The following is a 27,435-nucleotide window of genomic DNA, read 5'->3' on the forward strand; positions in this document are numbered from 1 at the left end:
CTGAAATGCCCATATCTGGTTTCGCTTTTGGGAGGAGAAATAGGTCTTTAACCACTTAAAAGTGTCTCAATAGCACTATGCTCTGTTCGAAAACGCGGCCGCCGCAGGCGACTATCCGGCGATTAAACGGTCGGGGGTCTCCAGGCGCGGCGATTTGGCTGTATGCGGAAGATTAGGCGGTGTGGTACAAAAAGTTGAGTTTTTTTGTTAATCTGAAGTCGAGAATCAGTTATATGGGTTATATGTGATAAATCTAAAAGATTAAAGTGCAAAACTGCAGTTAAAATCCAAAAGATTTAAAGATTATGCAAAAAAAACTATGGTGGCTGCAAAAAAATTGTTTCAGAGACCCCGAAGCCCTAATAATGTTTTGAGGAGAACGATGACTTATTTACATGAATGCCACTCATTTTAAAAAAAATATCGAAAATGGAAAAACTGAGACTCTAGAGAGTCGAACCCGGATTGGGAAGAAGCCAAACAATATCAAAACCACCAGACCACACATACTTTTTGTATTTTACGTACATAATATAATATATAAACTGAAAACAAATCGCCGATTAATTTCCGCTTACTTCCCGATTTATTTATTAGGCGCTAGGCCTTGTCCGAGCGCCTGACTAACGCCTAGCGTAGTTTCGAACAGAGGCACTATGTGTTCTATGCTGTAATAAAAACACATAAAGTGTCCATTTGTGTTAATAACTCTAGATATAAATACTATCAAGGACAGATTTAAAAAGAGAAAAGCTAACCTCACGGCTTTTCAAGGATGGTATGCGTGACAGCCGCGTTAACTGCTTACATGGCTGGATGAAAGCGGTGGGATTACGTTATCTCGTTGATGAGCGGTCATGTAAATTCTTAAGATAATAAAATTATAAACACTGACAATGCCACGTCAGAGTATGGAGTCCCACCAAATGACTTTTCTGTGGATTCCTTATATCTCAAATACGAATATAGTATACGAAAATTATGAGAAGCAAAGTTTACTATGCTTTTGTCGTATCCGAAAATACTTTGACATATGTAAAATCCCTTCATTAACGCACTAAGGTATATCGATAATGGAGAGATTATTGTATTCTTATATACTTATATTGATAATTAAATCGTTATGGTTGTTTAAAAATTTATTGGATATTTTACCAAAAAGAAAAAAAATTATTGGATATTCATAGCGATAGAGGCGTTTAAATAATATACGGCGAACATGGCACCATGACTCTTTCCTCCATATTATCGGTTCAAATCTAGAAAATGTAGGAGGTACACATTGCAGCAAATAATAATAGTTTATACTATGAAACTAGATTAATCTTTGAAGTATAAAACAATAATTTGTATTAGAAAACAATTGATAGATAGAGGGTAGGCAACTGATTGTGATGTATTTAAATTTATTTGTTATACATATAGTTTGAATATAGGGTCAATTTGGTGAATATACAAAATAAGATTGGAAATTAGAGAAGTGTGCTTTGTTTTTAATAATTTGCGAACATGTAGGAATAGAGACCTAAAATGACGAACTTGGCCTAGAGACAATCTAACATTACTACCTATTACTTCTTCCCCTCAACCGGCTTATGAGTTTTTTTCTTTTAAGTTTGATAAGTGACAGGTTAAAAATCGAGTGAACATTTGGACATATACGTCACAATATTTGTTGTCATGCGTCTCTACCGGGTATTTCAATAATATTTTAAAAGAGGAATAGTGTGCATATATTTTCAAAAGGTTGGTGTGTGCAGTAAGCTGAACCACTGTTCTCCCATAAACACTTCTATGTCACCGATTTCGAACAAGAAACAATTACATTGAATGACAGTTTTAAGATTTTTATAACACTATTAGACAGTTCTTGCTACTAGAGCAGTTTTTTCTAACCAAACCCAATTTATATCTATACACTAACTAAAACTCCTAACTAAATAAGTTAACTAAATATTGTTATTTTCTTTTATTAGCCAAAAGGAAACTATGGTCACAACCACTTTTTGTTCTCTCTCTCTCTCTCTCTCTCTCTCTCTCTCTCTCTCTCTCTGCTTCTGCAAAAAAAACAGACAAAAATGTCATATGTAGTAAAAAAAACAGACAAAAATGTCAACAATTACCACATAGCTTGACTTCTTAGGAATTAATAAGAATCAGACCAACAACGTTCCAAATCAAAGTTTTATCTTTTTCATAGTTTTATTCTTATTTTCTCTGGTCGTGAACCATTTGGTTTTAATTTCCACTAAAGAAATGCAAAGTGCTATTTCAAAGATAGATCTGGAGATTTTCAAGTCACTTTTAATTTCTGGTACTTACCGTTTTGAATCCACCGTCGAAGCTCCGTCGCCATCTTCTTCATAATCTTCACCTCTGCGTTTCTTCCGCTTAAATCGAGCTCTTCTATAAATCTCAGCCATCGTCTAAACTATCATAGGAGAGAGAAAGCTTAAGCAACAATGGTAAATCCCTTTCAAAAAAAAACAATGGTAAATCTCTCCAGCGTGAAGTGATTGTGTCACGATCTCGAACGCGAGTAAAAAAAAGATGTTACATTCACATGGATTATAACCTTAGTGAATTCTTCTACCGGCCATAGTTAACGGTTTTCTTAACCATCTAAACAAGACTCATTAATGAATTCTTCTACAGGCCATAATTAACGGTTTCTTAACCATCCAATGTTTAGTAGGATGTCTATGTGTACATATATATTATAGTGTACATGTGTTCATTTTGTCTGATAATGTCCATGTGTACATCGATAGGTATCCACATGACTTTGGTTCATTTGTACGTTTTCTAAACACAACACTGATGCATTTGTAAATCTTGACGTGTCTTCAAACGTATGTTGAATAACACAAAACTACTTTCATATGTATATTTTTGATTCTTAATATTTCACATGATTTGTGTTTTATTCATATCTTATGATTTTTGGTTTTGATTTTAGTTCAGTTAATTTATTTTTCAGGGCATTAAAGAATTAAAACATGATTTTAAGATTTTAGTGAGAATACACAATTTTATGAACATTGCCTTAGTAATATACAATGTACACATGTAAAAGATATATATGTGTTGTGTTTGTGCACATGTAAATATGTACACATGTACATATATAATCATGTTGTTTAATTCACGTAAACCACACTTCCTTATCTTTATATTTACAAAAACAAACATTATGTACACGCGTACACTAACATTATGTGCACATATACATGCGTACACTAACATTATGTACACATCTACGTAGTCATCCAATGTATCCTTGTACAGGAACATGTGTACACTAGCATTATGTACACATCCGCGTGGTCATCAATTATTTTTTTTAATGAGTGGCAATTTTGTAATAACTTCATCTTCTTCCTATTAGGATTTTCTGTGTTTCCTGCAAATATAACTCACAACCGCCATTGATTTTTATCATGCAATTTTCATTGTTTTTGTGTTTTACCTCTAGAACTTATACATATTATATAGATTAATAGATTAGAACCCAAAACCAAAAAAAATATATATATAAAAATTAGTTTCTCCGATAGCTCTCTATCACGTCCTCTATCTCTGTTGTTTCATCCTCCAACCTAAAAAAAATTGTAAGCAACTATTTTCTAAAGATTCAAATTCCTCCAACAAAAGTTAGAAATTCAAAATACAATATTTTTTCATACGCTTGGTAATTCCTAAATTCTCTTTCATTAGGTCCACTCACTCATTTTAAAATTTAAAAACGTAACCAGAAAACTAAAAACCCTTTTCCAATTTTACCCCACCAGTTACACCTTTTTCAGGGACAAGTTAAGACATTTCACTCAGAAACTGTCCAAGTAGCAATAATTGCCTTATTGTGATATTGAAACTTGTAAACTGCCCTGCAGTGTAAATCACTCTTCGAACAAATGGTACTATTATTTAAATAACTGAATATTTTTAGTATCCATCTTCAATTAATATTATCTATCAAAAAAGATGAATCAACATATATGTTTAACTTGTCAATTGTAAGATGACTATGAAAATTTATATCCCGTCGAGGATATTCGCACAAGATCTTATTACCATGTAGACCAGAAGCTAAACAGCTTTGCGTCTTGTTCGAATATCTTCCAAAAAGCTGCTGTTTCTTACAATCTGTAAATAAAGAAATTAAAAAGCTATTAGATGCTAATTAATCATCATTGTCATGTCTAATCAAAGCATGAGATTATACCATAAACAGATCAAGAACAAGAAGTTGTCGTTTTAACAATCTAGAAATAAAGAGATTAAAAAGCTATTAGATGCTAATTGAACATCATTTTCAGGCCTGGACAAAGCGGTGGATTATACCATAAACAGATCAAGAACACGAGCTTGTGTCTTGTTCGTGCAAAACGCTGCGTTTATATAATCAACGAATTAAAAAAGCTATTAGATGCTAATTAATCACCATTGTGGGGCCTAATCAAAGCATGAGATTATACCATAAACCGATCAAAAACACATAAAGATTTACCGTTAAAGATCTTGTATTGATCAAACACAGTTGTGTAAAAAAGACAATAAAATACAGAGATATCGACGGAACTCACCGTCGTTTCTTTATCTTTAAACCGGTGGAAGTTTGTGTATTGCGGTCAAACCGGTTAATGGAGAGCTGGCGAAGATGATGGAGAAGATAATTGAGAAACGAAAGAGACTCGGAACTCTTTCAAAAATTGGCAGCATTCGAGAGAATGATTCAGAGAGATGAAGAAAAAGAAAATAAAATATTTATCACAAGGAGAGAGACAAAATGTTAGTGTTAGAGTAGATAGGGTACCGGTTGTATCCGTATTCCACCTTTTTTTAATATAGGGGCATATTTGTATTAATAAAAAATGTACAGTCTCTATATCCGTTTACCTAATATTGCCTTATAGTTTGTATATCTATCGCAAATTCCCTTGAATATATTTAGATACAGAAAATTCAAAATATTTTTATACCAACATTGGTGTTAGATATGAATAATTTTTTATTTATTTGTTCAATAATACTACTAATTAAGTTTATTGGTAATTGAAATTGCTATTATTTTGACCTAAACTACTCCATAATAGATAGGTTATTTAGATCAAAAGAAGAGCCATGATAGATATTTTTATAAATAAACTAATTAATAAATTATATAATTTAAAATAATTTATCTTCTTCGATATAATATGATTTTGTAACATAATAATGTACAATAATTTCAAAATACTAATTTACAATTTTTATTTACAATCCAAAGAAAACTGGCGCTTTTGAAGCACGGATATAAATCTAATAGATATGTTATTAGATCAAAAGAAGAGCCATGATAGATATTTTTATTTTACACATCTATTGATTATTAATTCGGTGCTATTAGAGAGAGGCGTTTTGATATATTTGGGGGGTGATTGGTTGGATTGTAGGAGTTGATTTTAGTTTTAATATTAATTTATATTTTTTAAATTACCAATCATGCTTTATCTTGTTTTTAAAGCTATAGCAAAAAATAAAAAAAAAATAGCTGTAAAAACTTTATTTTCTAAAGTCCCATTTTTTGGTAGTAGGAAATATATTGCTGTAGCAATCAATTTTAAAAATATATCACTTAAAGCTAAATAAAAATCATACAGCCTAAATTCTACAGTAAAGCTTTCATAGTTACAATCTAACCAATCATCATCTCGAAAGGTTCTTTCATAATTGATGGTTTTATAATAAGAAACCTTTTTACTTTATGTTCGAAAGGTTTGTGGGCCGGAAAGAAGAAAATAAAGACTCATATCCTAAATAAAAGATCCATCGAGTTTTCTGTTTTTATATTTTCATGTGTAAAGACTAAAGAGTATAGTATGCAATTTAAAATGTCCTAACTTTTGCCAATAATATTAAAAAATATTTATTATTACCTTTGCATTATAAATTAAAATTTACGGTAAATCTTTGAAAATAGCGGTTAAGATTAATGTCACATGAATGTGGAAAAATTAATAGCAACTTTTCTCGCATAATTAACAACTGGGTGGATTAGTGTGGACCTAATAATTTTACAAAAAAATGTAAATAAATATATTATCAATTAAAAAACCATCAAACTTTTTTTTTAACTTTTTAATATTTAATTAAATATTAATTTTTTGTGTACAATAATTTGTTTACTCTAATAAAATATATTTTATTAAAATAAACTTGAAAACCTTTATATATACATAAACCTAAATACAAAGATTTATATTATTTCAAAACTATTATGATCGATGTAAAATATATTTTGGATAACATAATATATTTTAAATATTAAATCTTTTAATTTTTAAATTTATTTTTAAATTTATTTTTAAATTTATTTTTAAATTTATTTTTATATTATTTTTATATTATTTTCACTCAAAATTGTGTGAATAACGTTATAGTTATTTTTACTTTTCCTTAATATTTTTTTATCAGTGTAAAAAATATTTACTTGTGCTATAGATAATAGATGAGAAGATTTAACTTTTGATTTTAATTTATGAAGAAGAATGAGATATGTTTTTCTTAGTCAAAAACATTTTAAACACATTAAAAAAACTGTTTTCATTTTAGGTTTTATGAATAAACTTTAACTAGGATAAGACATGCGTCTTGCGGAATGTGAGTTTATTTGTATATATTACCAACAATTTTTAATTTATTTGATCATTTTATTTATACATATACAATATTTTTTGTTATTATATAATTTCTTTCCGATGGACTGGATCAATTTTTATTAATATATCATGGATTGATCAGATTAGAAATTAAACAAAGTATGACACAAATACTTTATCTTTTTCCACCGAACACATTTTTGAAAAAATGTGAACAGTATTGTTTCCACAGTTGAGTTATTTTGACATTTATCTTCCATATAGTTTTAAAAGGTTTCAGATCAACCATTGAATTGATACATGTCTTTTTAATGCTTTTAATCGTATGCTTAAGGAATACTTACATTTTTATAATTTAAAGTCGTTTTAAACAATTTAAAATATAACATATAAGAAAAAATCTATCATATAAGAAAAATATAACATATAAGGTTTCCTCATTTTTGTTATTTAAAGTCGTTTTAAAAATAAAAATATAACATATAAAGTTTCCTCGTTTTTAAAATTTAAAGTTATTTAAAAAAAAATCAAAATACAACATATAAGAAAAATATAATTTTTATTATATGGTTAATGTGATTGTTAATTTTTTTTTAATAATATAAAATTAAACAAAAATGAAAATGGATACATAAACTGTTATCAAATCTTAATTATTATAGTTATTAATTTGTATATATATGTTAATCATATTAGGTAATTTCGTAGCTTTTATTTAAGGAAATAATACACGCTTCTTATATTTTGGGTTAATATAATGTTTTCTAGTAATTGAATTTAGACCAACGTTTTTTCAATTGATTTTTAAGCTGCCACATAAGCTGAATTGACATCCTAATTACGTGACACCTAAGCATAGTCTCTTTTTAATTTATACAAACTTAAGATTACAACTTTTTGAATGATTATCGATTAATATTTAAGGGATTAAGATAAATTTTAAGTTATTAGATTTTCTTTAATCTATTTTGTTAATATGATAAATAATATTGTAATATATGCTTAGAGTATCCAATATTGTAGGTTTTCCAATAATGTACCATATTAGATTTGTTGAATATGGTACAAATAGTTAATTGAATAACATAAGATTGCAAATGAGTTTGAATGAATTTTTACAAATCCTATAATGAATAATATTTGATTTAAAATTAAACTGAAATCATTGATTGAATAACAATTTAACAAGAAATTTAACAAAATTCCAAAATCTCCTAAAACTCTTCAATACACCTCCTTTATCTTTATTTGAGAATGGGCCTAGACCCATTTGTAAAAACTGAAACCTTTTCCATTTGGGCTTTTTAATATAGATTTGTTAATTGAATAAACCTAATATAGGTTTTACAAATAGTATACTAAATCTATATAGTTTAAAGAGTATAATAAAAATTTGTTTAATAGTATAATAACATATTTATAAAACTCTTTTCCATTTGGGCTTTTTAATATAGATTTTTATTATACTCTTTAAACTATTATACTCTGTAAAACCTAATATAAATTTGTTATTCAATTAACTATTTGTAAAACCTATATTAGATTTTTATTATACTTTTTAAACTCTTCAATAAACCTATATTAGATTTGTTGAATATGGTACAAATAGTTAATTAACTATATGCAACGTGTTGTAGATTCAAACTGATTCGTTGTAAATACTTTCCCTTTTAACTGTAAAATGATTTTTCTATTAAATATTTCGTGATTGTTGGCATCATTTGTGTAAAGAATATTCCCATAATTATTAGCAATGTTCTAAAAATCGCTAGGCGGTAATTAGGCGCTTTATAGAGGACTAGCGACTAGGCGGATTATTCAGGGCCTAGGTGAGGCCGAGGCGATAGAAAATAATTGATTTATTTTATGTATTTTATACATTTATATGACATTTTAGTTTTTAAGTTTAATTATAAAATTATTATTGTGATGAATTATCAAAATTAGATATACAAAATAGAAGAAGGTAGACAAATTTATAGATTTGTAATAATATCATTGCTTAATTTAACATATATAGAAAATTTTAGATTGATTTTAACCAATTTTAACCGATTTAGAACAGTTTAAACCAATTTGAATCATATAAATCAGTATAAATCATATTTAAAAAAAAATCATTTTGGATATGACCGAGTTGCCGCCGCCTAGACCGATTTTTAGAACCTTGATTATTAGAGTAGTTTGCCTCAAATGTAGAATGCTTTAGATCACACGGTTATTTTATATAGGTTTTCATTTTATATTTGATTTTAAAATTTAAACTTTGATTGAACCACATACTAACCAGTAAGATTTGTAATTAACAGACGGATGATGTTCATCGTGTATTGAATATAATATTTTGGAATGAACTGGTCCGTTTAATCTAGGAGTATATATAGACCAATAATATGAAAGGTTGGTTCTAAGGAAAAATTGAAAGAATGTACCAATATGATTAAAGTTACTATAAGCTCATAGATTTATAATAATAGAAATTTCTTGAATATTGTAAGTTTGTGTAAATATGGCTTTACGTTCATTAACGAATGGTTAAAACATGTAAGAAACGTTACCTGATGATAATGAAGACTGAAGAGGATGACCCATAAATTAATTTTGTCTACCAAAACCATATATTTCTAAGTTAATTATGTATAAATAAATTGATTTTCGTTAACAGGTAGAGAGAAATGAGAAAGCCATAGATAACCTTAATTCGATTGGGTAGAATATCTACTGGCCGATTTTAGAAAAAAAAATACACATCAGTTTTAATTAGTTTGGATTTAAATGGTGATGGTCATAAAGACTTGATTTTGATTGTACTTATAATAAGATTGTGTTTAAAAAAAAAATTAAAATAATATTTAAAACAGTGGCATACAAATTTCGATGTAAATAACTCAAAAACATATAGACAGAATCTTATTAGGATTTCTACTTTAATAATATAGATAAATACAAATTCCAGTAGCCGAAAGCCGAAAGCCCAAAACCCACTACAAAAACTTTTTATTCAACAAGACATACATAAATTTAACGGTATAAGATCTTGAAAAATTAAGCACACTTTCCGTCAAATATGGCTTTAGCTCGTCATTTTCATCGTCAGATTTTGTCATTTCAGCGAGTCGGGCTTTCTTGGCCAGGCATTCTTCGGCCGTAGATCTTCAAATTTACTGAGCCTATTTAAAACTGGACCGGACATTGATAAAGGCACGAAACCCACCTCTGACGTGAATTCCTGATTATAAAGGCAGATTCCCAAAACCCTTGTTCGGGTTGCTGAAGTCTAAAAAGTCGCGATCTGAGATCAATGAAATAGTGTTTGATATCTTTTCAATCTTGTTCCTTTGTTTATGTTCCTCGTCTGTAACAAATCAGCTTTAGCTCTAACTCAAATGTTGGAGACTGGACCTTAAACTGATTAATGAATGCAGAGTTTGAACAAAAAATAGACACTAGAAAGACCAGTTAACACCTCTACACATGAAGTTACTAACGCAAGTTAGTTGGAAAAGAGACTCTATCGAAATTACGTACCATAGATAATTAATCTAAACGAACAAAATATAGAAAAGCATTTCCAGAAAGATGGGGAAAACACCAAGAGACTTCTTAAAGTACCGTAGACAAAAGTTGAAAGAGTAGCTTATTACCACACATTTGATTTTAGTTTACGAAAGCATAATACATAATCAGAAACCAATTAGCCAATTTTACAGACAATACTTTTGTTTTTTTATTTAATTGGGGGTGGTGTGCAAATCAACAACATTCACTTGCTCTCCTTTGCTCAGCACCTCCGGTTCGCCTTGACCAAATGAAACAATCAAACCACGATCAATTCAAATAGAATCAAAAACACAACAACAATGTCATAGAAGACCATTGTAGCGTTAACATGAGTAATAAAAACTAATTGAATCGAAACTCTGAGAACATTTGGAGATTCCGCAAACTACAACGGTCTAAGAGCATCTCCAAAAGAAACTCTATAACTCCAAATATAGAGTTTTTTGCTCTCCAAAAAGGAACTTCAAAACTTCAAATTTGAAGTTTTGAAGAGTGAAACTCCAAATATAGAGTTTCACTTTTCAAAACTTCAAATTTGAAGTTTCATCTTTTTATTTGCATTTTAGTCCTTACAATTATACATCATATTTATAATTCTTAAATATTTTTTTTGTTTATTGTTTTAATCCTTAAAACTTTTATATCTCATAAATATTTCAAATTTGTTATATAAACTTAAGTTTTACACATGAAATTAAATAAAAAAAATTAAAACAAGATTTATAATATTTTAAAACTAGAATTAAACAACAAGAATATTACCAAAAAACCATAATAAAAACTTATTAAAAAGACACATGAAGACATAATTATTACTCAAATTTAAATATTATAACAACACTAATAGTCTGGTAAATTTGCTCCGGAACCTCCAAAATCTCCAAAATATTGTTCAACAAATTTTGTGTAACCGAAGATGATTGTTGTTGTTGCTCTTGACGCATTTTTCGTATGATTCTTTCTTGTTCAGATCGAATGTATTCACGAATATTAACGTCATCGATAGAAGCTAAGTTTTTTAGCAATATTTTATTTTCCTCTTTTATTTCTTTAAAAGCTAACTTTTTTGCTTCATTTTGCAGTCGTAATTCAATCATCTCATGACCTTTTTTCCTGCTTGTTGTACTTTCGTTTAAAAGATCAAGGATTTTTTTCGTTTGATGATATCAAACTATCAGCAGACATATTATGAGGATATCCGGTTTCAACAATTTTTGGCTCGTAATCTACAAATAAAAAATAAAGAGAATCATTTCTTACTTCGAAATAGTTGATCATATATGGGAGCATTATGGAAATAATTTTATGCAATAATGTAATATTTGCTTGCAGTTTAATATTTAATTATGTACTTTTATTTATAATTTTATATTTTAGTGTAAGATTTTTTTTTAATTAATATTTCTGTAATATTTATATATATGTATTAGTTATTTATAGAAGTTTTATGAATTTACATCAACTATGACAAACATAAGGATCATAGTGTAAAATATAAATAATTTTGAAGTTAGGTTTGAAGTTTTACTTTTGGAGAAGAACACATTGAAACTTCAAATATAAAGTTTTGGAAACTTCAAAATAGAATTCCTTTTTGGAGATGCTCTAAGAACAAAAAAAAGCCAAGAATTGATTCAATTCGATTCCCGAAACACAAAACTAACAAACAACATCGCTAAGACTTCCAGAAAATTTAAAGATTTAAACAAACCTTAATTGTAGTAGAGCTCGAGGCCCATGCCGTCGTGGATCTCGTAGTCCTTGAGAGTGATATGATCCTTGTAGATGTTGTACCACTTCTGGATTCGAATCTTCTCCGCTCGCGTTCCGGTCTGAGCCGCCACGAGCTTCTTCAGATCGCCGATCGTGTCATCTTCGTTGCACTTGACCCTTACTTTCTTCCCCAGACGGTCGTTCAGCACCACCTCGATCATCTTTTGCTCTTGGAATCACAAACCCTAGCCTCTCGATTTCTCGATATCAACGCAGACTTTTATTTTTATTCTATCTGACCAGAATAATATATATATAGAGAAAAGTCGATTTTTTATGGTCGGTCAATCTTTATATTAAAAGGCCCAAACGGGAAGGTTTCAGTTTTTACAAATGGGTCTAGGCCCAGTCTCAAATAAACACAAGCAGGTGTATTGAATGAGTTTTAGGAGATTTTGTTAAAATCTATACTATTAAAAAATCTACTTATGCAAGGTTGTTTGGACCTATTAGTTAGACTAACACCATATAATTCAGTCTATTTTTAAGCCAAAGTAATATTCCATATATCAACTCATAATTTCCTTAATGTACAAAAAGTGATATTGTAGCTAACAACGATATTTTACCTAAAGATTTTATTATTATTTTCTTAATACAGAAAATAACTTAAGGAAATAGTCATAACAAACAGATTAATATTAATGTACATATTTTTAAATATTAATGTCCCATTTTAAAACTAATTTATTTATATATGTAGTAGAAAACAATATTAAATTTTGATGAAATCTTATTAAAATTTGCATTTTTTTATTTTTGAACTTGAATTTGCGAAAAGTGGGTTTTAATATTGAACTAGGTCTGATTTAACTCAAATTCGGTTTTTAGCACAACTCAGAACCAGTTAGAAGAGCGAGTCAGAAACCGACTGGTTCGATCGTACGGTCCAATCAGATTTTCAAAATATTGGTTAATACAGTTCAATAATTAAAATATATATTTTTAATAATGAATATCTTTACTATTAAAAACATACATATGATCTTTAAATCTATTTCAAACAAATCTCACACTATAAAAAATAATGAATTGTTTAATCTCACACTATAAAAAATAATGAATAATAAAAACATTAAAAGTCAATAGTTATAATGTGAAACAAAAAAAATTATACTAGATTTAAAATTTATTAAAGATTAAAAACCTCAAACCCGCGCTTCTTAAGCGCGGGTCAAAATCTAGTTCTCTTGTTAATTTGTTATTTTTTTTGTTGTCTTAATTTGTTATTCAATCAATTATTTAAATTATTTTCCAAATCAGAAGTTATTCAATACATGATTTGTACAAAGTCATTTAAAATCACTTGTAATCCCTTTTTAGTCATTTAAGATATAAACGTTATTAACCACTCTAACTTTTAACGTGAGAGCTCGATTCCAAAATTTTACTTCGCAAATAATAAGATAGACGTCAGAAACGAATAAACTAAATTGGAGACTGAATATTTATATATAGTAAAAATACGAAGCTCAAAAGCGTTAAAGAACAAAAAAAAAACTCTTTTCTTATTCAATAAGATAAAAATAAATTCAATGATATCCAATTGGAGCTGGAGCTTCCTTAAGTTCACGACCTTGGTAATGAATATCCTGCAAAGAAAACAATATTCATCAGTTACACATTATTTTTGTCTCCTTCCAATAACATTACAAGAGAATAAAAAACACACTTACGGATGCATAATGGTTAACGTCACGGTGATGTGCTTCATCAGCACGAACCACCATGACAACATCACGAAGCGTTGCATCAGCAGGGAGCCTCCAGTAATCAATGGCTATGGCTGGTGCAGGAACGTTTTCGATGTTACCATTATCAAGTTCCTTGAGGAATTCAGTGTAAGAGTGGATTGCTTCTTCCTCAAGGTATCCAACCATACGGTGAGCAAACTTGGGCGAGATTATGTATCCGAGGAAATATGCGTTGAAGAAAACGCCTTGAACGGCGATCACGAGGGCACGTTCGTACCAATTGGGTTTTGCGACTTCCATGAATGTCATCAAGTGCATTCTCTCGTTCTCTGCTTCTTCAAGGAGTGCTTTGATCCAACCGCCGCTTTGTTCAAACCGCCTCAGCGATTTGCAGTGTACTAACATTCCTCCGACCATTCCTGGAACCGCTGCTACCGTTTCCAACATCATCGCTCGGCATCCGTACCGCCTCTGCATTGAATCGTTTGATAAAGATTATTAGTCTAAACAAACGTACAAAGGCTCCAAATGGTAAATGAAATAGGAATAAACTGAAATGAATAAATATTTTTTTGATTCCATGGGTTTGCTTTTTATGCAAAATGTTGTAAGAAATGTATCTGTTTTGTAAAATTGATGAATTTTTTTTCATTAAAACTAAAAAGACAAACTAAATCATAAAATGGTGATGGATAGAAGCATATTAGTTAACAATATCAAAAATCTTTACATATAAATATATATTTACACGTTTTTGTTATTATTAAAACTGCACCAAAATTATTCTTCATGTTACCATTCAGACCCTAAAACAAAATAGTGTTTGAAATGATAGAAACAACCCATCTGCTATGGTATAGTGTTTGGGAGCAAGGGTGCCAAAGCTTCGTAAGTAATCGCCTCTCTAATTTGATCTAAAACATACAAACATGTTAGGCGAGATGGCTTATGGACCTAAAGTCTGAATGATTCACATGATGGAGGGTACTAAACGAATAATCTCATCCCAGAACTGTCTATACCTAAGGTCCAGAGTATCTGAGAACCAAAGTAGAAAAAAACTAGAAACCTAAAACGTGGTTGATAGGGAATGATACCTGGAAGAACAAATCGGTAGGCCATCGGAGAGATTTAACCGTCCAGTAAGCTAATTTGTCCGGTAAAGTCGATGGAACATGATGCTTCTTCAAATCTATTGTCAGATCTGCTTTATACGTCTCCCATGGCTTACCATTATTATACCACACAAAAAATAATCGAATCATACACACAAGTATATTACAAAATAAAACCAACCAAGAGTAAACAATGCGGAACAAACATATTCTTGTTTTGTAATATATACCCGAAAGCAGCTCCATTTCCATTCAGTTCCATCATCTTTGGTGATTTTCATAGGCTTCACTCCCCAATAGCTAACGATTAATTGCTCCCCTTTGTTCCCTTGATCACCCTTGCCACCACTTGAACCTTTCTCCCATTGGTTATCCTCCGTTTTCTTCTTTTTCTCAAATGTCATCTTGCTGAACTCTCTCGCCGGAACCCTAGAATTCAAAAGATGGTTGGGAGACACGGCACTGGAAGAGAAGAGCCTTGGTCCAGTAGTTACCATTACCTTGGCTCCGTAGCGACTCATCATCATTGTGCAGATTAAGTCAAATTTGATCAAAAATGTTTTGATTTTTTTTGGAATTTTATAACTTATTTATTTATAGCAATTACGGATATGCATAACGATAAAATCGCCAACAATCTGACCAAAAGACTTGTCTAACACGAAAATAAAACATTTACCAAACAAACCGCAACAAACGTTTTCAAGTACTTATTTCCTGGTTGACTAAAAAGACGTGTAGCACAAGTATTCATTTCTTGGTTTATGCGCAAAAAAACATATCAAACCAAAGAGAGACAAACTTAGAAATAGTATGTTTGATTACATAACTACAGATTTATATATATATAGCCCGACTCCTTGTATCCCTTAGTAAGCTGTGTTTTAAAAAGCGCTAGGCGCACTAAGGCGATATGCTCCTAGCTTTGCGCCTTGCGCCATGGCGCATTAAATCGCTCGCCTTTGGGACGTTTCTCAGTTCCGGAAAGTTGTTTCAATTGGTTCTAAATTGGTTTAAAAAACTTTCATACTTGGTTCAATAAACCTTCTTCTTGGTTAGTTAGTTTATTAATTGAGTTGGTTCATTAAAATAACTTGAAATTCACATGGTTTAGTGAATTAAACCGGGCTGAGTTATTATTAGAGTTAATTAGGTTACAGTTAGTCGTCTTCTTCACTTAGAGTATGTAACAGAACGGCAGCCATGTCACGATTAGAACATAGGACATGAATAAAGTTAGGTCAAAACATTATGTTTTGATAGGAATCTAAAAGGTGCGCCTTTCAAGCGCTTTTAGTGCCTTAGATGCCTTAGATTTAAGCTAAAAGCGCACCATGGCGCACGCCTTAGGGACCATACCCTCGCCTGGGAGGTGCATGGCGATGGGGCTGTCGCCTGAGTGCGCCTTGCGCCTTGGCGCAAAAGGCGCTCGCCTTTTAAAACACAGGTAAACTACTCTACCCGATAAAACAAATCTTCCTAGGAACACCACTTATTGCCGGGTCGGGTCAAAACATACCCAACGCTTCTCAGTAAGACCTTTTACCATCGTTTGAGCCAAAGCCACCACCAAAGCTGCTCCTTCCACCTGACTGAGAAGAACGATCTGAACCAAAACCCCCGAAACCAGAAGAACGGTTGCTACGGCCACCACTGCTGCCATAATCATCTGACCGACCACCAAAGCCTCCCCTTCCGCTTGACTGAGAAGAACGATCCGAACCAAAGCCCCCGAAACCAGAGGAACGGTCTGAACCGAAGCTCCCAAAGCCAGAGCGCTCCGAACCACCAGAATAACGGTTGCCTGAACCACCTGAACGGCCACTGCTGCTACCGTAACCACCATAACCACCACCACCTGAACGGCCACCAAAGCTTGAACCGCGATCTCTCATGCCTCCTCCAAAAGACTCACCAGATCGACCACCTATTCCTTCATATATGCTTCCACCACGTTCAACAGCAATGCTAGGGAGCTGAATACAAAAACCCAATAAAAGATACAAACAGTTTTAATTAATCCAAGCATTCAACAAAGCATGCAAAGATTCACAAGATTATATTAACCTCAGTGAAGCGACTCCCGACTTCTCTCTCAATTATTTTAACAGCCCTGGATTGATCTTGACTGTAGATGAGAATAGCACTTCCTTTCTTCCCGGCACGTCCTGTTCTCCCCGTTCTGTGGACAAACGTCTCAGTGTTATTCGGAAGCTCATAATGAATCACCTAATCACAATCACAAGAAGATAAAGTTTAGTATAAATGAGGAACATTAATTCTCGTTCAGAAAAAGTACAAGTGTAGTTTAGACTAACCAGATCGACATTAGGAACATCAAGACCACGGGCAGCAACATCAGTGGCAACAAGAATGTTGAAATGCCCATCACGGAAACCAGCAAGTGTTCTTTCCCTCTGACTCTGAGATATATCACCGTGTAAAGCTTCGCACTTGAAGGTTCTTGCCAAGCCATATGAAAGGCGATCAGCATCCCGTTTTGTCTGGGTGAAAACAATGCATTTTCCTCCTTTAGCATGCTCCTGCAAAAGCAAACGATATTACAAATACTGCAAGATAAAGAGAAATCACATATCCGTTAAAGAAAGCATACCGTTACAAGAGGACCGATAATTGAAGCTCTACCATAAGAATCTGCCATGATAGAATATGTTGTAATTCCATCTGCGAGCTTCTGATCAGAATCTCCAACCTATACAACACATGACAGTTGGGTATAAGATAACCTAAAAATTCACAAACGATAGGGCCTCACTAACAGCCCTTATAAATCCCAAGATCAATCATTAAAGGCTCTAAGAAACTTCAGGTATCCAACACAAGCAGTTACGAGGCTACTCACCAGATCAATTGTCAAAGGATCATTGAGGTACTTCTTGGTAAGGGATCTGATCCAACTCGGCATTGTTGCGGAAAACATCATGCTCTGACGTTTCTCAGGCAACCTTTCCAATATAATCTCAACATCCTCCGCAAACCCGACTTGAAGCATCTGATCAGCTTCATCGAGAACCACAAACTGAACCTCGGAAAGATTGAGAGCTCCTCGCTTAATGAGATCAATGATACGACCAGGAGTACCAACAGCGACATCAACACCATAGTCAAGCTGCCTCATCTGCTGTCCGATGGGAGTACCTCCATAAACACAAATAGTATCCAAGCTTGGAGCAGACTCCCTAAACTCCTTCTCAACTTGGCGAGCAAGCTCCCTTGTCGGCGCCAAAACCAAGCAAAGAGGATTCCTCCCACGTCTGTCCATCACATCAAAAAGGTAACGTAAGACCCAAATGAAATCAATGAAACCTCAAATGATCGTTATAGAGACAAACCCATGTTTAGCGTTGAATTTGATGATCTTGTCAATGATGGGAATCCCAAAAGCAAGAGTCTTTCCAGTTCCTGTCCTAGCACGACCGATCATGTCACGGCCTTGCGTCGCTGGCTCAAGCACAGCTTTCTATTCAACCAACAAACATAAACTCATCTCATTACTACACACAATTCAAGAACATGAAACACGAAAGGAGTCTAATTTTTTTGAAAAAATCTACCTGAATCGGGAAGAGTTTCTCTATACCCTTAGCACTCAAAGCTTTGACGATCTCAGGAGATATCCCAAGCTCAGCTATCGCGAGCCCATCACCACTGCTCTCTGAATCTGCAATTGCTCTGTCGCTAGTCTCAGATATCGCAAACCCCGCAGGAGACACCATCGTCGATCTGAACTCCGACGGCCCAGATTGAAAATGAAATCCCCTCGATTTAACGCCAAACTGATTCCCGAGAGCGAAGCTAGGCTTGACATCGGAGACTTTGGCGGCGGCAGAAGGAGTAAAATGGTGAAATAGAGCCGCGTTGATGGAGGTCAGCGATGCGGAGAGAGTCCGCCTTGACGCGTCAACGCAAGATCGGCGGAGTACGGTGGCGATCATTTCGGATTCAAGATAAGGAAACGGCAAACCCTAGAATCGAGGATTGGGGATTTAGAGAGAGAGAAGGGGGCGAAGAAGGGTTTAGATCTGTGCGGGTTCAAGGGTTTAATGTTGGTTTTCAGGGTCGGGTCGCTCGAATATTATCCCGCGCTTTCAGGCCCATATGCAAACGGAGAGGCCTAATAAGGCCTTGGAGACTCCACTAACAAAAATAATAATAATAAAAAAGCCGATTGTTTTATATATTAAGACTATCAATATAATATGGATTACATCGAATAATATACTTTCGTCATTTTGTCAAAATATAATATAAATTCGATAGAGAATATTACATTTCAAATATGTTTGACGTACATATCTAATAAAAAAATTCTATAAAGAATTATCTTCAACTCCTAACTTAAACCTTAAGAATGGTTACTTATATTTTATAATTAATTTTTTCATTAAATTCTTTTCAAATACAATTACCATGAAATTCATCGAAAATTGAATAAAACAAATATTTAATAGAATTAGAAAATTAGTGAATTGAATAACACTACAGAATTTAAAGTATTTTAAAAGAATGATTTCAAATACATAATCTAATAACACAAGAATTTATAAGAATTGATGAAATACATAATTGAATAACAAAAGAATTTTACGGAAACTTCAATTCTGTCAAATTCAATTGAACTTCTAAACTGAATACCTCCATCTAAGTCCGTAAACCAAACGAAATCAGGGTATTAGCTAATGTAACTAGACTAAATCGGATTAAATAATATAAATTGATATTTTCCTTTTGGAGGTGTAAAATATTGAACATCTATCTTGCTAATAATTTCCCTAAATAGAGTTGGATACAAAGTTTTGGTTAACATGTCTGAAAGCTGATGATCCGGGTGAACAAACATTGTCTTTAACATTCCATTTTCAGTCGCCTCACAGACCTTTTGGCAATCAAACTCGATGTGTATTTTTTTCTCTGATGATAAACATAGTTGTTTGCAATGTGAGCAGCTGTGTTATCACAATAAATCTAAGCAGGAGGAGAGAAAGGAACACAGAGAGCTTTAAGAATTTGAGTAAACCAAATAATCTATTTGGTAGCCATACACATCCCCATGTACTCTACTTCAGCTGAACTCAAAGACAACATACCTTGCTTTTTAGACTTCCATGAAATCAAAGAATCACCAAAGAACATAGCATAGCCTGTGACTGATCTTTTATAATCTGGACAAGCACCCCAATCAGAATCCTAATAAGCTCTGAGATCAAAGTTAATGTCATTGCCATAGAATAAACCTTGTCCAATGGTTCCTTTCAAATATCTCAGAATCTTGTGGAGAGCTTTTAAATGAATATCACGAGGAGGAAACGACTATTAAGCAAGGGGCAAAGCAATGTACGACCGTGCTATAGTGAGATATTGAAGCTTTCCAATCAATCTCTTGTACTGTTTCTAATCATGCAAAAACTATCCCATATTCTTTGAACATGTTAGGGTTTGGTTCCATAGGTATGGACGATGGTTTACATCCAGAAAAACCAGAAGCTTCAAACAAATCCAATACATACTTCCTCTGTTTCAGAGTAAAGAAAAAACTTAGGAGGACCACAATCTCTTAAATGAAATGCTAAACCAAGCTTCACTATCAACTCTGTAGCATCTGTGGATTGAGAGCTTGCAATAATAATATCATCTGCACACAAACTCACCACCAAAAAATTACCTTCATGTTCCTTAAGAAACAAAGTATGAACACCATGGCATTTCTCAAACCGAAGAGCAACATAAGGTTGTAGAAAATAAATTTGATAAACCACTGGCGAGAAGCTTATTTCAAACCGTACATAGATTTGTGAAGTTTGCAAACAGCAGTTGGTGAAACTTGTTCCCCATGAATCTCTGTGTAACTTGGTGGAAGTTTCATATATATTTTTCTTCAAAATCACAATTAAGAAAGGCATTAGAGATGCCAATGGCTGTATCATTGATCTCATTAAGCGAGGAGCTCTCAATCTTTCCGAGGTTCAGTTTGTGGTTCTCGATGAAGCTGATCAGATGCTTCAAGTCGGATTTGCTGAGGATGTCGAGATTATATTGGAAAGGTTGCCTGAGAAACGTCAGAGCATGATGTTTTCTGCAACAATGCCAAGTTGGATCAGATCCCTTATCAAGAAGTATCTGAATGATCCTTTGACAATTGATATGGTGAGTTGCCTCGTAACTGAAATTTCTCAGAGCCTTTAATGATTGATCTTGGGGCTTATAAGGGTTGTTAATGAGGTGCCTTATCTTTTGTGAAAATGTGTACTTTTGTGTTATCTTTTACCCAACTGTCATGTGTTGTATAGGTTGGAGATTCTGATCAGAAGATGGAATTACAACGTATTCTATCATGGCTGATTCTTATGGTAGAGCTTCAATCATCGGTCCTCTTGTAACAGTATGCTTTCTCGGCGTCACCTTTTAACCGATATAAGATTTTTTTGTATCTTTATAGTGATAGTTTGTAATATTGTTTCTTTTGCAGGAGCATGCTAAAGAAGAAAAATGCACTGTTTTTACTTGGAAAAAACGGGATGCTGATCGCCTTTCATATGGCTTGGCAAGAACCTTCAAATGTAAAACTTTACACGGTGATATATCTCAGAGTCAGCGGGAAAGAACACTTGCTGGTTTCCGTGATAAGCATTTCAATATTCCTGTTGCCACTGATGTTGCTACCCGTGGTCTTGGCGTTCCCAATGTCGATTTGGTTAGTCAAGACTACTCTAGTACCTTTTCTGAACGAGAGATAATGTTCCTCATCTATACTAAACTATATCTTTTTGTGATTCTGATTAGGTGATTCATTATGAGCTTCCAAAAAACACGGAGACGTTTGTCCACAGAACGGGGAGAGCAGGATGTGCTGGGAAGAAAGGAAGTGCTGTTCTCATCTACAGTCAAGATCAGTCCAGGGCTATTAAAATAATTGAGGGAGAAGTCGGGAGCCGTTTCACTGAGGTTATATAATATGTGAATCTTTGTATTCTTTGTTTCTTATGTTGAATGCTTGGATTAACTGTTTGTATCTTATATTGGGTTTTATATTCAGCTCCCTAGCATTGCTGTAGAACGTGGTGGAAGCATGTTTGAAGGAATAGGTGGTCGATCTGATTCAAGCTTTGGTAGTTGTTCAGGTGGTGGTTACGGTTGTACCAGTGGCCGTCCAGGCAACCATTATTCTTCTGGTGGTTCAGATCGTTCTTCTCAGTCAAGTGGAAAGAACAGCTTTGGTGGTGGCTTTGGTTCAAACGATGGTAAAAGGTCTTACTAAGAAGTGTTGGGTATGTTTTGACCCGACCCTATAGCCATTTTTTCAAAACGAATTTCTGAGTATGAACCGATATTAATAGATGACTAGAGTTTGAGCAGCGGTGAATTATTTTTTTGTTAACAAATTTTTTATTCAGTAATTAATTAGTCAATGTTCAATATTCGAAAATATTTTGTAACTATATTGGTCTGTTAGTTAATGGGTTCCTAAATTATCGTCTTAAAATATATTGAAAATTTTAAAATAATTATAACTTGTAAGATATTCATATATTTTATATGTTTGATAATGAGTTGATAAAACATGAATTGTATCATATGTATTCAAAATATGAGTTTTGATTTTGCATTAACCAGGAAATGAAAAAAAAATCATTTAAAATATTTGAGGATCCACAAAGTCTTGATTTGTTATGAATGTTGTAACTGATAATATTAATAAGTGTCCTTATAATCTGTAGAGTTAATTATTGCATTGCTTTGGTGCATAATTTTTTTTGTTGAAATGTTAAATTTATTTATCAACAAAAAAAAAATGTTTACAGCACAATAGAGTTTGGAAACATTTGTAGAGCTAGAATGGTAAACTAGAGAACAAAGTAAAACTTATGTTGTTCTTCCCAGCCACTCAAGCATCATGCTGCCATAGAAAGCAACATACTTGTGACGCAAGGAGGACACTCTGTTTCGAATAATCTTGTCGATCTTCTTAATAAGCTCTGGTGCTGTATTGAAACCATTGTTGTGTTTGCGTCTGTTCCGTTCACCTTTGGTGTATAATTAGAATGGCGCAAGGACAATTTTAAACTGAAAATGAATAATAACCTGTAGAGTTATGGTGGCATATGGGTTTGTGTATTCTTAGAATGATGTAAGTTGTTTTGATAGTCTTTATGTAGAGTAAGTAATGTGTTAATGGGGCCTCAACGATTTTGTTATAAACATGAGTAACATTTATTTTTCTTCAGAATGAACCCATATCTAATAGTTATTTATTGTAAGTTGTAACCTATATATTCTAAAATAAGTTAGACGTTTGTTGTTCATACATATGATGCAACTTCCTGAATAGTTCCATTAGATCATTTACGTGAACTGAATTAAATTGGATAAGTTTTCTTAATCTTGGTCCAAAAACTAAAAAAAACCTTAATGAAAATTCTAATCATAGTTAAAAGTAGTGTGATTTTTCAGAAATATGTTTGTTGTGCAAAATTTTATCTTTCGATTATACTTTTCATAATTTTTTTGCAAATAAGTAAATTAGTAATGGCACAAAAAATTCTAAGAACATATCTGCATTTAATAATGTGATCATCCCCTATATATTAAAGGAGAAGTATTTTTTAAGGCTTTCCTTAATTATCTCTTAATTATCCCCTATATGTTTGTTATTTTTTTTTTTTATGTGTCGCGCTCACATCAATTCTCACAAAATCATTTAATGTGAAACCATTAAATGTTTCCTTTTTTGATGATTTTTTTTTGCAAACTATTTTTCCATGTCCTTGAGCAGTCGACGTTTTTTAATTTTTGTCAGACCGACTACAGAGTCTTTGAGCAGTCAACGTTCCATGTCCTTGATACAAGGCGCACCGATGGGTATCGGAAGCAGAGAAGAAGACGATATGAGGGTGATCGACGTTCTTTACTAAGGCTATAAAGAAAGAGATTTAGTAAAGCAGGCGCATCGACGATCTTCTATTTCAGAAAGAGAAAACATCAAAGAATCCCCATCGAAAAGAAAAAAAGAGAAGAAATGGAAGGCTTGATTCCATTTTTGTACAAAGCCATGGTCATGTATAAAAGAGAAGGAAGCTTTTCGTCACTTTTGCTCAGCGATCATCATTCTCATCAACTTCCGGTTACTACAGGAGACTTCCTGGCGACTCCTCCGGTATATTTCGAACGTCAGTCGTCAGGCGATTTGGGACCGACCGTCTTGGATTGCTTAAAACGACGCCTTCTTCACCATCTCGCTTGCCCACTAGGAACATCACGAAACGTACGTAAGGAGTGTTTTTGAAAATACTATTTACATAAAGAGATACGAATCTTTCTTGACGTGTCATCTTATCTTAAGGTATATTTCTTATGAGTAACTACCCAAGGACTTAATAGAGTGATTTTATATTATGATCTTGATTTTTAATTTGATATTATTAGGGACGTTCAAATACGTTCTACCCAGATTTTCTAATTGTTCTGAAGACTCAGAGGTAATATATTTATTGTCTATTATAAATTTTGTTTTAAGTTGTAGACCTTTTATTATCTACATAAAAATTCGTGTGTTTTAGGGTTCTGTTCTGATAGCTGGTAGTTCTGTGCATGGCTCTAAGTCTAATCTGAAGACAACGGCTAAACGTGAAGGATCCCATATCGAAAGTTTAGAGGCAGCTATCTACAGGGGCACTGTTAACGAACATCGACATTCGGATTCGATTAAGAAAGTGAAGACTAAAAATAATGGCTGAAGAATTATTGAAAACCTGTCTACAATGAAGATATGCTTTTCTCTTTTATTGTTATAAGTATTTTAATTGTTTTAATCTTCGTATTATGCTTGGTTTTTGGGTTCTGTTTAACAATTTTGGAAGTCTGAAGTGTTTTATTTTTTAACCTTTTTACGTACTCTAAGCATATGTTGGTTGTTTTTAATATAAACCCTCTTATCATATTTTGTCTGATCTGGTCAATTTTATACTAATTTACAGATCGTATATAAACTTTTATATGACATAATTGGTTGAAGTTATCTAATATATTTGGGCAATATAAAATACTTTAAAAGGAATCATTATTTATGTAAAGTTTATTTTCCATGGATATAGTCTATAGCTTTGTAAATATGAATATATCCCTTATTATAAAATATCCTATACAAATTGTTATAGCACATACTATATACAAGTACAATAAACAGAAGAGATCAAATATATTTTGTCCTTTTTAAAATCGAATATAATATTATTGTACGTGCATTTAAACTATTAATAATCTTATCCCCTATTATAAACTAAAATATTCTTAACTTGGGGAAGTGTCTAAAATTATTGTATCAATTATACAAGATTTACGCAATATATCAAGAGAATATTTAGCAATGGTAGATGATATATATACCCGTCTTCTTCAAAATATTTGGTGATCATTTCTAAAGAACTACATAATTGTTCGCAAATTATCCCAAGCTTATTTAAAAACACTCAAACCATGCAGCCGTCAAAGTATGTTTGGGAAATAAAAAAAAAGTATGGTTTGGATCCTTCTTTCCGTTATCTTTTTATATTTTTAGTCATATCATATTTTCTATTCTGTGAAGGTACGGTACACATGGAAGATTGAGCCATCTTCTACACATAATACTGTGACTTTTCTGTACGAAGATGTAAGTGATCTTCCTTTCTCTATGCTTATTATACTCTTCATTATAGATCTAAATCTGATGTATCTCATAAAATATGTATCAGGACTCCAAAAAAATTGCGAATTCCAGCAAGACTAAAGTGGCCGAACAATGTGAATATAACAGTGACATATATAGTATTTACAGTCATTGAGCAGCCTTTCGAAAAAATTATCCACGAGAAAGTAAAATCCAAGTTTATTGTCTGGATGGAGAATAATAAGTTAAGCCATGATAGTGTAAGGCTCAAATTTTTGGGTTGTGGCGCAAAGAAAACTTATTCGTGAGATTCAAAAGCTAGAGAGTGGAAACCATAATTCAAGATATGACGATTGTTTTCTTATTATCATGCAAGAAAAATAAACTGACCATTACATATAAATCTCACTGATAAGGACAATATACTAAAATGACTTCTTATAGATCGCAGTGTAGAAATCGTAGGATATTTAATTTGTGTACTCAAACTATGGTGGTCAATTGAGAGGGGTAATGGTAAGATTTTTTTAATGAATATTAGTTATCTCTATTAGTAACTATGGCAAAAAAAAAAATTTATGTTTAGGATCAGAATTGAATTTCTTATAGATAGCTTCAGAAATTTAATACATTTTGAAGATTTTTCGGATATTTTATTTGATCCTCAGATTGCTCAAATAAAGAATTATTTTTTAATCAATGTGAGTATAAAATTATTTAAAATTTGATATAGTTACTATATGTTAACAGATATGATTTTTTTTTTACTTTCAGGATTCAATTCCGTGCATTTTGATTAAACTTCAAAAAAAATTTAGACTATAATTTCTTATCGTATCAATTAATTATGTTATTTTGGTTTTTATATTAAAACAAATTATGTGTGTTTAAAGGGTGGAATCACATTCAATTTCTTTTCTCTTAAATTTTTTTATATAATAAAAATAACTATATTTTATTTATTTAAGGCAGTTATGGTATTACTTTTCAAATGTTATTGTTCCACTAAAAAACCAGAAATTCCGGTATTTTTCACTTTCTCTTCAAATATATACTTATGTCTTACAAAATCATAGTATATAACTTCAAACAATGATACATATGCCTCATTCCGCGCAAGACGCGGGTTACTACCTAGTAATTCATTATTTTGATTAATGATCATGATTTATTGTTGGAATATTATTCAGTTAATACAAAATACAATGGATAAAGTTTTTTAAAAACAGTTCAAATAAAAAATCACATATGAAAAAGGTGTATGTTTAGTATATGAGATTTAGGGCATGACTACTTCAAACGTGCGGTTACGGTTGCGGTTTCAAGCGTCATTAAATGTTTCATATGACTGGCACAACGTTTGAAAATTATGACGTTTGCATGTCATTTGTGACTGATTTATCCAATATATACAAAAATTAATTAATAAAAATTTATTTTGAATAGACAAAAAGTTAATTATAAAATTGATAATTTTAAAAAACAATAATAAAATAATAAAATATAAAATTATATATATAAACCATATTATTATAGTAAATATAAAAAAATATATTAATAAAATTATTGTATTAAAAAATAATATATATATATATTAGTATTTATATTATCTCATTTAAAAAAATATTTAAAATTATTTGTTTTTATATTTTTATAATTTTACAATAAATAAAAAATTACCATACCACAACCACCCATAACCACAAACGCTAGCTGTAACCAGCTTTTGATTTAGTGAAGTTTAGAACGGTGTAAAGCGGTTTATATTGTTTTTTGTGATTGTTGTGAAACACCAACAACTGATATCAGCCGCAAAAGATGTGTTTGCGAGTGATAGCATATAAACCAGTTAGATCCTAAATGAGAGGTTTGAGGAAACTGGCAAAATATGTCATATTTAAAATAAATTTGTCCATGTATAACTTTCTACTAGTTTGTCAATATTTAAAAAATAACTATTATTTTAATGAAAACAATTAAATATATAT

General features: G+C 32.0%; 4 protein-coding genes, 1 long non-coding RNA gene and 1 pseudogene across 5 annotated transcripts; 3 read left to right on the top strand and 3 right to left on the bottom strand.

Moving 5' to 3' along the window:
• Positions 1–10,209: 10,209 nt before the first annotated feature.
• LOC103834607 (ubiquitin-like protein 5) lies at positions 10,210–12,216 on the bottom strand. Its single transcript, XM_009110679.3, has 2 exons — positions 11,914–12,216; positions 10,210–10,440 (listed from the first exon to the last, which is right to left on the bottom strand). The coding sequence occupies exon 1, from the start codon at positions 12,134–12,136 to the stop codon at positions 11,915–11,917; it is 222 nt and encodes a 73-aa protein (XP_009108927.1). The 5' UTR covers positions 12,137–12,216; the 3' UTR covers positions 10,210–10,440; position 11,914.
• Positions 10,222–15,369, bottom strand: LOC103834617 (ubiquinol oxidase 1b, mitochondrial). Its single transcript, XM_009110687.3, has 5 exons — positions 15,015–15,369; positions 14,767–14,895; positions 13,652–14,140; positions 11,914–13,567; positions 10,222–10,440 (listed from the first exon to the last, which is right to left on the bottom strand). The coding sequence occupies exons 1-4, from the start codon at positions 15,309–15,311 to the stop codon at positions 13,508–13,510; spliced, it is 975 nt and encodes a 324-aa protein (XP_009108935.1). The 5' UTR covers positions 15,312–15,369; the 3' UTR covers positions 10,222–10,440; positions 11,914–13,507.
• Positions 15,370–15,408: 39 nt separating this feature from the next.
• On the top strand, positions 15,409–16,564 carry LOC103834638. Its single transcript, XR_626531.3, has 2 exons — positions 15,409–15,656; positions 16,232–16,564. It is a non-coding gene; the product is annotated as an uncharacterized LOC103834638 (long non-coding RNA).
• LOC103834627 (DEAD-box ATP-dependent RNA helicase 53, mitochondrial) lies at positions 15,538–18,740 on the bottom strand. The gene is made up of 7 exons (XM_009110699.3): positions 18,360–18,740; positions 18,138–18,265; positions 17,648–18,059; positions 17,399–17,497; positions 17,103–17,327; positions 16,852–17,013; positions 15,538–16,760 (listed from the first exon to the last, which is right to left on the bottom strand). The coding sequence occupies exons 1-7, from the start codon at positions 18,738–18,740 to the stop codon at positions 16,314–16,316; spliced, it is 1,854 nt and encodes a 617-aa protein (XP_009108947.1). The 3' UTR covers positions 15,538–16,313.
• LOC117132528 lies at positions 18,740–25,872 on the top strand (annotated as a pseudogene).
• Positions 20,256–22,060, top strand: LOC103836370 (DEAD-box ATP-dependent RNA helicase 53, mitochondrial). The gene is made up of 6 exons (XM_033276303.1): positions 20,256–20,327; positions 20,614–20,949; positions 21,093–21,152; positions 21,272–21,496; positions 21,586–21,747; positions 21,839–22,060. The coding sequence occupies exons 1-6, from the start codon at positions 20,256–20,258 to the stop codon at positions 22,058–22,060; spliced, it is 1,077 nt and encodes a 358-aa protein (XP_033132194.1).
• Positions 25,873–27,435: the final 1,563 nt, after the last annotated feature.

The sequence above is a fragment of the Brassica rapa genome, chromosome A01, assembly GCF_000309985.2.
Source record: "Brassica rapa cultivar Chiifu-401-42 chromosome A01, CAAS_Brap_v3.01, whole genome shotgun sequence".
Taxonomy (NCBI): Eukaryota; Viridiplantae; Streptophyta; class Magnoliopsida; order Brassicales; family Brassicaceae; genus Brassica; species Brassica rapa.